This window comes from Melozone crissalis, unplaced genomic scaffold, assembly GCF_028551555.1.
Source record: "Melozone crissalis strain CALT ecotype California unplaced genomic scaffold, PUWL_Pcris_2 ptg000012l_1, whole genome shotgun sequence".
Taxonomy (NCBI): Eukaryota; Metazoa; Chordata; class Aves; order Passeriformes; family Passerellidae; genus Melozone; species Melozone crissalis.
In genome coordinates, this window is record NW_026535790.1 from 13524751 (window position 1) to 13534525 (window position 9775).

The 9775-nt window shown below is 48.0% G+C and overlaps 2 protein-coding genes across 3 annotated transcripts; one reads left to right on the plus strand and one right to left on the minus strand.

Moving 5' to 3' along the window:
* The first annotated feature begins 216 nt into the window (after positions 1–216).
* Positions 217–6771, plus strand: CPSF4 (cleavage and polyadenylation specific factor 4). Of its 2 annotated transcripts, XM_054270725.1 has the most exons (8): positions 217–415; positions 1329–1379; positions 1871–2023; positions 2751–2846; positions 2970–3063; positions 3765–3837; positions 4391–4483; positions 5566–5718. In XM_054270725.1, the coding sequence occupies exons 1-8, from the start codon at positions 313–315 to the stop codon at positions 5632–5634; spliced, it is 732 nt and encodes a 243-aa protein (XP_054126700.1). In that variant the 5' UTR covers positions 217–312; the 3' UTR covers positions 5635–5718. The 2 variants fall into 2 exon arrangements, with proteins under 2 accessions (XP_054126700.1, XP_054126699.1); XM_054270724.1 differs by lacking the exon at positions 3765–3837 and having other exon boundaries at positions 5566–6771.
* A 927-nt stretch (positions 6772–7698) lies between these two features.
* ATP5MF (ATP synthase membrane subunit f) lies at positions 7699–9359 on the minus strand. Its single transcript, XM_054270729.1, has 4 exons — positions 9271–9359; positions 9070–9177; positions 8174–8290; positions 7699–7853 (listed from the first exon to the last, which is right to left on the minus strand). Exons 1-4 carry the CDS (start codon positions 9281–9283, stop codon positions 7825–7827), a joined length of 267 nt encoding a protein of 88 aa, XP_054126704.1. The 5' UTR covers positions 9284–9359; the 3' UTR covers positions 7699–7824.
* Positions 9360–9775: the final 416 nt, after the last annotated feature.

Genomic DNA, 9775 nt, shown 5'->3' on the forward strand with positions numbered 1-9775 from the left:
TGTCCCCGCTGGTCTCTGATTGGCCGGAGCGCGCGCGCTGCCCGCCGGGCTGGGGCGCCCTGAGCGCTGATTGGCCGGAGCGCGCGCGCTGCCCGCCGGGCGGCCGTGCCCGCCGTGGGTCCCGTCATTCCGCGGGCGGGCGGCGCGGGGCGGCCACGGGGCTGCCGCCGCCGCCTCCCCTCACTGCAGGCGCTGCCGGCGCGGAGTGGAGCGGGCCGGGCCGGGCCCGCCCGGGCCCGCCCGCCCGCCGCCTCCAACACCGCCACCATTCCGCCCCTACCTTCCCGTTGCCGGCGGCCCCCAGCTGCCACCATGCAAGAGCTCATCGCCAGCGTGGATCACATCACGTTCGACCTGGAGCTGGCCGTGGAGCAGCAGCTGGGGGCACAGCCGCTCCCCTTCCCTGGCATGGACAGTGCGTGTGGGCTCTCTGCTCCGCGGGGGGCTCGGGCCGGGCCGTGGGGCCCAGCAGGGTGGGCTGGGCTGGCTGGGGTGCCTGGGAGGTTTGCAGGGGTCTGAGCGTCTTCCTCGGGTCTTACCCCTAGATCTACTCAACTTCTGCTTTCCCCGTGAAGTTTCTGTCATAACCCAGATGTTTGTCTTTTCTACTTAGTGAAACTCGTAGTTACTGCTAGCCAGTCTGGAAAAGTAAAGTTGAGATGTTACTGTAAATAAACATCACTCTCCTGCACAGTACTTTATATTTCCTTTTTCATTCCCTTTTGGTAGATGAAGTATTTCGATGGGGAGAGTCATCTGCTTTAGGTTTATCCATGGCTGACTCTCTAAATCTTTCCTTCAGTCTGACACAGACTCAGGAGACTCACAGTTTGCTGGGTTTTTCTGGCAGGGCTACTAAACTTGTGTGTAACTCCCTTGAATGTTCCTCTTTGTCAGGATCTGCAAGAGATAACATGCTAATATTGTTTCTGGTAAAGAAATATAAAACTTTTAATGCCATGACTACAAATACAGCGTTCACGAGTTGGACTTTGATGATCCCTCTGGGTCCCATCCAACTCAGGATATTCTGAGATAGGACTGACTTAACAGCAGAGGAAAACCCAGTCAAGAACTTAAACAGCTGAAAAGCAAAACAAGCACCTCCAAATCTGCAAACTCCCCTTGCTGTCCCTTAAGAAGAAAACAGATATTTTTGGGTGCCAGGCTTTTACAAGGAACTCCAGCAGGAAAGCAAATTCCCCAAAACAAAATGTGGCTTTTCTCTTGATGTTGGAGGTCAGATTTTCTTTCTAGGGCAGGAAATGTTTTATAGGTTGCCATGAAGCTTTGATAAAATAAATGATGTTTCCTTATTCTCTCCACAGAATCGGGCGCAGCTGTCTGTGAGTTTTTTTTAAAGGCGGCATGTGGAAAAGGCAAGTTGTGTGGAATATTGGAAAAGGCAATTATTCTCACAGGATGGGGGGGGGTGAAAACAGATTTTCCAGTACTAATTCTAGTGCTCTTGTTTTGTAAAGCTGAGGGGAAAACCTAGATAGAGGAGGAAACTGAAGGATGTTGGAATATCTGCAGCAATTCGGAAATAATGGTATTTTTTAAGGGAGCTGGGAAGTAAAGAAACAAACCTACTGTTAAAGGAAGGTTTGAACTCAACATAAGCAGTGTTTGCTGTGGATCTGCCTCTTAGTTGCTGTGGTTTGTAGTGTCCAGGATTAAGAGCTGGAGACTTTTTTGTGAAGCTCCTTAGAGGGATCACAAATCTGTTTTGGAACTCCCTGTTTGCTGTTATCACTTAAGCCTGAAATCATAGGTGATGTCTTCTGAAACCCCTCTTGCAGAGAGGTTGCTGTTGCCCTGTGTGACACACTTTAATTGTTCTTTTTTCCTTTCTCCCACCCTTCCACAGGAGGCATGTGCCCATTCAGACACATCAGTGGGGAAAAGACAGTTGTTTGTAAACACTGGCTACGAGGACTGTGCAAAAAGGGAGACCAGTGCGAGTTCCTGCACGAGTATGACATGACCAAGATGCCTGAGTGTTACTTCTACTCCAAATTTGGTAAGCAGCTCCTGCAGGTGTGGGAGTCTGAAGAAGATCCTCCTCCTCATGGCATTACATTCTTCTGTGGTTGATGTTAGGCTGACATTTTCCCAGATCTGCTTCACCTTATTATCCACGTAAATTTGTGATGTATTGTAGGTGTCTTTACTTGACTGCTTGTCCCTTGCAGGAAGAGGGGGGAAACTGCTGTTTTTACTGCTTGTTTTTGCCTTTAGTTCACTTTTTTGGGGTATGAGATGAGTAGGCTGAGCAGCTGGTCTTTGCATGACTGTGATTTTGGGGAGTTGATGAGCAGCAGAGGGCATAGGTGTGCAAAACTTTTGTGCACTTGCTTTCCAGCTCTGGAGATCTGGACATAACTTGGTGCCAGAAACTTACACTCTTGTAGGTTTCCTTGGATTGAGGTTAGTGTGCAATTTGTAGTTTCTCCACACTTCTGGTGCACTAAGTGTTTGGGTTTTGTTACCATGACTGCTCTTTCAAATTTAGTTCTCCCATTGTTTTTAAAAACATAAATCATCCAGTCTGGTAGAACTTGGCTGACCAGGGTTGAGTCCTTGGAGCTCTTCATGGAGGTTAAGGCAGGCAGTGAGAGTGTTGTGCCTGAAGTTACAAATGTTGGTAACTGCTCTGTGGGAGCTGCATGATCCAGGTAATGTTTTGAGAGTCATTTTGATCTCAGACCTGCACAATTGACTGAGAAGCGTGCTTGCCTTTGGTACAGGGGAATGCAGTAACAAGGAATGTCCATTCTTGCACATTGACCCGGAGTCGAAGATCAAAGACTGTCCCTGGTATGACAGAGGCTTCTGCAAACACGGTATGTGCCTGCCACAGTTCCTGTGCGTGCAGATCAAGGGGGGGTGTTGCTGTTCCATATTTGCATGTTCTGCTGGGATGTGGATGTATGGAATGGGAACTGCTGAGCTTTGTGCTGTTGCAGGTCCCCTGTGCAGACATCGGCACACTCGGAGAGTCATTTGTGTGAATTACCTGGTGGGATTCTGTCCAGAGGGCCCTGCCTGTAAATTCATGCAGTGAGTATGCTCCAGGCCTGCCCTGCAGCCTTGTGTTTCCCCTGTGGTCTGGTTCATGTCAAATGAGGGTGCTCCCGTGCTTCCCAATGGTTTGGAGATTTGCCAGTGTTTAGTTGGGCCAAATTTTTACTGATTTGAGGATTGAAAAATTATTTACAAAAGCATGTAGTGACAGGACAAGGAGGAATGGTTTCAAACTGAAAGGGAGTAGGTTTAGATTAGGAATTAGAAAAAAAATCTTCCCTGTGAGGGTGGTGAGGCCCTGGTACAGGTTGCACAGAGAAGCTGTGGCTGCCCCATCCCTGAAAGTGTCCAAGGTCAGGTTAGATGGAGCTGGGGCAACCTGGGATAGTTCAAAGTGTTCCTGCCTGTGGCAGGGGCGTTTGAACTGAATGAGCTGTGAATCCCTTCCAACCCAAACCAATCTGTGGTATGGGGCAGGGCCTCTCCAGGGAGTTCCCAGTGAGACTGGCATGGTGATTAGGTGCCATCAGTGCAGTGGAATCACATGGATTTATATTCCAGAAGGCAGAGGGATATGCAACACATATGTAAAGAGAAGCGGGGAGGGGGAGGTCTGTTTCCTGTGAGCCAGATTTAACTGGCTGAATGTTTTGTTGTTTGGAGTTACTTGACTGAGCTGATGATAAAATGTTGGCATATGATTTGAGAATCAATGTTCTTGTTTCTATCTAAACCAGCCCTCGGTTTGAACTGCCAATGGGAACCACAGAGCAACCACCACTGCCTCAGCCAACACAAACACAGCAAAAGGTACCCAGATTCCCTGCCTCCCCACACAGCCACCCTCAAAGCTCTCCCACGGTGCTTTAAAATAGATTAGGTTGTCAAGTGGTCAAAATTGGGCACCCAGGCTCTTGGGTTTGGAAGGGAGAATTAAACAGTGAGCAACCCTGCGTGCCATTGTAGTGATGAAACCCCACAATTGTTCCAACTTCACATGGAGATCATGTCACAGAACACTCCCACGCCACACAGAAACACATCAGATGTGGTTGTGCAGCAGTCTGCCAGGTTTTGTAATCAGGGTGACATCCCTCCGTGATGGCAATGATATTTTAGCAGCCTGAACCTACTCTCCAAATCTGCTTTCCAGAGAAAAACAGGATCACTGGGCTTTGTATGGCTCAGTGCTTGATTTCTTCTTTCTGCTGCTCCAGCTGGCAGAGCACCCACACACAGATTTGGAAGAAAATTGATCATTTGACATATGGGGTGCTCTTTTCCCTTCTTAACAAAACAAAAACCACAAAGATCTTTATCCTTGATGCACTTAACGAGTCAGAACTCTTCTCCTACCCAACAGAGGACACCCCAAGTCATTGGAGTCATGCAATCTCAAAATAACAACAGTGGGAACAGAGGACCCCGGCCGTTGGAGCAGGTCACCTGCTACAAGGTAATGCAGAGGGGAGGGCTCAGGAGGGAAGGCAAAAAAGGCTTTTTCACAGTGTAAAAAGGTCCCTGAATTCTGAGCTTTGCTCAGTAGACACTGTGTGGTGCCTGGATACAGCTGTGGGAATTGGCCTTGAGTTCTGAGGTCGCTGCCTTGCTGTGACAATGACAAATTCTGTAGGACTTCTGTCTGCTAATAAACAGGAAAACCCTGCCCCAAAGACTGGAAGAAGACTGCCAAGCTGCACATTTCAAAATAAGAGTTAATAGAAATTTTTGTCTCATAAGCTGATTTGCTTACACTGGTGGGTGTAGATTCTCTTCTCCTGGAAGGTCATTGAAAGTAGCAAATTAAGTTTGCAAAGCCTGCTCAGTGTTTGAGCTGTAAATGTGGTGTCAAAGCAAGGAATGAGTTGTTCACCTTGGTTGCTCATTGAGGAGCACCAGAAAAATTTGGACACAAGTTTCCATCTCCTTCTTTTTCCACTAAAGCCACAGTCACTAGAAAAGGACATAGAATCTTCCTGTCCCTTTTGCCCTGACAGTTACAACATTTTACATGTCCACTCTGAGGTGCTTGTTTGGATGAAAGTCACTGTGATTGGTGAGGGATATTAAATAGCTGAATCCATTTCACTGAAAACCTTTAATAGCTGCCTCTTTTATCTGCACGTAAATAACAGATCTGGAGAAGGCTGTTGCACCAGGCACTGGCATTTCCCTGTGTGTTTGAGTAGCTTCAAGATGCAAAGTCACAAATCTGTGACTTTCTCAAGTTCAGAGGTGCTTTTCTTTGTTTATTCATGAAGATCAGAAGAGTCCCCATGAATATGGTGCATATCACATGGAGTAGTCTTAGAATAACATGGCATCAGGTTACTCCCAGCATAGAAACAGTTTTTACTCCTGGTAGCAGCCCATGAATCCTGTCCCTGCTGACACCCTGTTTCACTGCACCTGCTGAATGCTGCATCTTCCACGTGTGGAAAAGCTTCCAAATGGGAGCACTTGCTGGGTGCCTTAATAAAGGCAGCTAGGAGGAAAGAGCTGTACCTCTGCAATAATTCCTGTCTCTTTCTCTTCCAGTGTGGTGAAAAAGGTCATTATGCCAACAGATGCACCAAAGGACACCTGGCCTTTCTCAGTGGACAGTGAAGGAGCAGCAGGAAGGTGCAAGGGAGCTGTTACCACTGAGGAAAGGTTTCTGCCTAGCACAATGTCTGGAGCTATTAATCAGGTTGTTTTTTTAATGCCATTACTGAAAGAACTGGTCAGAGGCTGGCTGCTGCTAAGCAACATTTTTGTAATTGTTCCCAACTTTTTTTAAGTTTTAACCTTTTTAAAATCAATTTTGGCCTCCGCCTGTGTTCATTGAGCCCTTATGAAAGGTAGATCTAAAAGCCAGTAGATAAACCAAGCCCTTACTGGTGCAGCACTCCACATAAACACATCTTAGGCCAGTGTTTCTTTAAAGTATTTTCCTTCTGCCACTTCTCTTTGGAGAATCTGCAGCGTTTCAGCCCTCCCTGTGGAAGCAGGAAGACTGACTGGGAAGACTTAACACTTGCAATGCCTTCTCCTCAGTGAGGAAGCAGGGATTCTGCTGTCCTGTAGCTCTTCAAAAGCCAAGTCCTGTTTCCAGATCAGCCTGGTGAGCTTGTCCTGGTGGCTGACAAACCCCTCACCTACATCAGGCAGTAAAACCTGTGTCCACTCACTTTGTTTCTGTGCTTCTTGCTGTGCTGAAGGTTAGAAATCAATCTTCTGGGAGAGACCTGATCAGAGGGAGAATAAATTGGCATCTCTCTGGTTAGCCAGACAATAAGGAACAATGACTATAGGAAAGCTGCAGCTGTGCTCAGTTCCCACTTGCAGAAAGGAGGGACAAGAGCACAGCTTGGAGTAGGAATAGAAGAGCCTTGTCTCAGCCCCCATCAAACAGCTCACTCTGAGCAGGTATTCCCACACTAGAGAGCAGAAGTGGAGCTGTTTATTCTTATGGGACACAGCTTTTAAAGTGTTGGTAGAGATCCCTTCTGAAAGCATATTTTTTTTCTACACAAACCCCATTTATTTTGAGATGACTATTTCAAAAGGGCCAATGACAAAATGTGAATTAAAAGAAAAAAAATACCCACAATGTGAGCCTTATTGATTCTACCCCATCTCTTCATTTGCTGCCTGCCTTTATACTTTGTTTTTATTGAAATGTACTGATGGCAAAAGCTGGCTGTGAATTTATTTTTCTTGAAGAACAAGGTAAATGTGGCTGGATTAAGAGAAATGACCAGAGCCTGTGTTGGTGTCAATGACTGCAGTTATTTCACTGTGGAAGTTTCAAGTCTGGAGTCACAGACCATCAGACACTTTGATAACACTCTGTGCCCCCTCAGACTGAGCTGTGATCTGTTTGTGAGCTGTGATCTGGGCATTGGAAAGGGAGCTAAAACAAAACACTCCAGTGTCTGATCACCTTCCCCACCCAGTTCAGGAGCTTTTGGGCTTCAGTACCAGTTTTCCAACACTGAAAGCCTTCCTGTAACCACTGAAGCTCTTGGGAGATTCCTCATGTCTCTCAAGAAGTGATTTTCACCCTCCCTGCTGTTCAGACAAGGATGGTTCAGGTGGGCAGCAGTGCCCAGCCCCAGGTGCTGGTGTGATTTTGGGGCATGAGGAAGCTCAGAGCTGGGGCCACACCCACAGATGCTCCTTTGAGCTGCATTTAAGAAGGAAAGTTTTCCTTTATTTTGACAGATTAAAAGTCTGAAGCTTATTCCCACTCAGAATGACCTCCCAGTTTTGGCAGTGAAAGGAGTTCTGATGGAAATTTTGGGTTACCTGAGGCAGTGACAGAAAGAGAGCTGCAGCCCTATCTCCTCTCAGACAGTGCTGTGCAATGATGGAAAACTGCCCAAAACACCTCCAGCCCCTGGTGACAGCCTGACTGAGAACCAGAAACACCCACAGGGCACACAAAGCTCAGATATTCTTTCAAATCAAAACACATCCTCTCAGCCCCTTGTCCAGCCTGTCCCTAATAGCCAGGAAGAAGCAATCCCATGCTATCACTTTTATCAAACAGGAATCAGTTACCAACAGTTCATGATACAGCCAAAGGAGCAGCTGCTTTCCCTCTGAACTTACCCTGAGGGGTGAAACTCTCAGGAGACAAATTTATTTGCACAGCACAATTAACAACTCAATTAGGAGAATGTCAGCTCAGGAAATGTAAAGTGTATGCACTTTATTATTGGTCACAAGAGTACAGGTTTAATATCCATAGTTCTGATGTCTTCTGTCAGGGCAGCTGTGCCAGGAGCTGCACCTTCACCTTCTGAGGGTGTCTCAGTGGTATTTCCTCCTGCGGTCGTGCTCTGCAGCAAAGCACAGCAAGTTAATTCTGCTGAACTCTCAAGAAAAAAACCCCACCACACCTGAAATTCCAGGCAAGAAAGCATTCTGAAAAACCCCTGAGCATTTATTTTCTAGGTGCTGTCAGGTCAGACAGACACGAAGATCTAAACTTTCTTCATTGCCAAGAAAATACTCAGCATTCAAGTTTTCTACAGCTAAATGAAGTTTGTTTGCCAACAATCTTTCTTTTATTTCTAAAACCAGCAGCAGGTGATTGTTTTTATCCCCCAGGCAACCTTCCAAGCTGCCCTGCACACACTGAGCCATGGTTTTTACTTACTGATGTGACTGTAGCTCCACATGTAGCTGAGGACAATATACCCAGCCAGCAACATGGAGAGACCCCCGAGGCCCCCCTTCCTCACATTGATGTATTTGTTGTAATATCTCTGGTGACCTGTGGAGGAGGAAAAGGTTTTAGAGCAGCCAGATGAGTTGTGTGTTACCCTGTGACAAAAAGAAGCAGCCTGGATTCACAAAAAAGAAATTGGTGCTAATGAAACATTTGAAGGTCTCAGAAGCAAGTCTGAGAGGAGGCAACCTGTGTGTTGGTTGAGCAAGGTGATCCCAAGTTAATAGACCTAAGCCTTAAAAAAAAAAAAACAAAAGGGAAAAAAAAAATTCCCATTTTTTTCCTAAATATTATTATGACTTTCATGAGCTCAAGCTCCTTTTGAATTATCTTCCATACAATATATACATGCACACATGAATTATCAAACGCAGACACATTTAACATTTTGTGTTTAAATCTACCTGAATGACACTGGTCCCAAGTGATCCATAAAGGGTCTGTCTCCTCTTTTAACATCTCTAGGGATCAACTGCATTTTAATATTTTTTTGTTTACTTGTGATGTGAAACCCCAAGATTTCCAGACAACAGGTTCAGGGCACCCCATTTCCCCTTTATACAAGAAGAAACACTGAGAACAAACATCCACCGCATAAAACCCACAAGAAAAATAAATTTACAGATGGAAAAATGAGTTGTTACAGGAGAAACTGCTCTGGGAAGGCAAATTGGCCATGGAGCAGCCCCTGCGCGGCCAGACACCGTTCCCTCAGGCATCATCCTCCCTGGCAGGCAGGGATTATTGTGCGCTATTATCCCTGGCTCCCTCAGGAGAGGGAGTGAGGGTCCCGCACCCTCCGGGCCTCCCCGCATCCCCCTCACCTCTCCGGATGGCCCCCAAGATGCCGCCGGGGGTGAAGTCCCTCATGGCCAGCCAGCTGCCCAGCTGGCCCAGCTTCACGTCCATCAGCTTGGTGTCCTTGAGGAGAACTGCGGCAGGGAGAGGGAGAGAGCCCGGTCAGCGCGGGGCCGAGGGAGGGAAGGAGGGGAACGCCGCGGTCACCTTGATCCCCCCGCACTCACCCGGCTTCGCCATCTTGGTGTGCCCGGAAGGGACGCGCGCGGGGGCTCATGGGAGGAGGGAAGGGCGGGAACGCGGCGGGCGGGACGGGGCCGCCGCCATGTTGGGTGTGCCACGCCGCTATGTTGGGTGTGCCACGCCGCCATGTTGGGTGTGTCAGTGTCCCCTCAGGAGGGACCATGGCGGTCCCGGTGCCGCCTTGAGCCCATTCAGCCCGTCCTAGGGACGGGAACGCGGCCGGCGGGCGGGACGGGGCCGCCGCCATGTTGGGTGTGTCACGGTCCCCTCAGGAGGGACCATGGCGGTCCCGGTGCCGCCTTGCGCCCGTGCAGCCTGTCCTAGGGACAGGACAAGGAGTAATGGGTACTAATTGGAAGTGGGGGAAATTTTGATTAGATATACAGAAAAATTTCCTCCGTGTGAGTGTGGTGAAACCCTGGCACAGGTTACCCAGAGAAGCTGTGGCTGCCTCCTCCCCGCAAGTGTCCGAGGCAAGATTGGACAGGG

Bases quoted from the DNA above. Each gene is read 5' to 3' on its own strand.
- CPSF4 (XM_054270724.1), top strand. From the start codon at position 313: ATGCAAGAGCTCATCGCCAGCGTGGATCACATCACGTTCGACCTGGAG. The intron at 416-1,328 runs GTGCGTGTGGGC...TTCTCTCCACAG, and splicing joins CCCCTTCCCTGGCATGGACA to AATCGGGCGCAGCTGTCTGT. The intron at 1,380-1,870 runs GCAAGTTGTGTG...ACCCTTCCACAG, and splicing joins AAAGGCGGCATGTGGAAAAG to GAGGCATGTGCCCATTCAGA.
- ATP5MF (XM_054270729.1), bottom strand. The intron at 8,291-9,069 runs GTGAGGGGGATG...CCTCCTCCACAG, and splicing joins CTTGGGGGCCATCCGGAGAG to GTCACCAGAGATATTACAAC. The intron at 7,854-8,173 runs GTAAGTAAAAAC...GCTTTGCTGCAG, and splicing joins GTGGAGCTACAGTCACATCA to AGCACGACCGCAGGAGGAAA.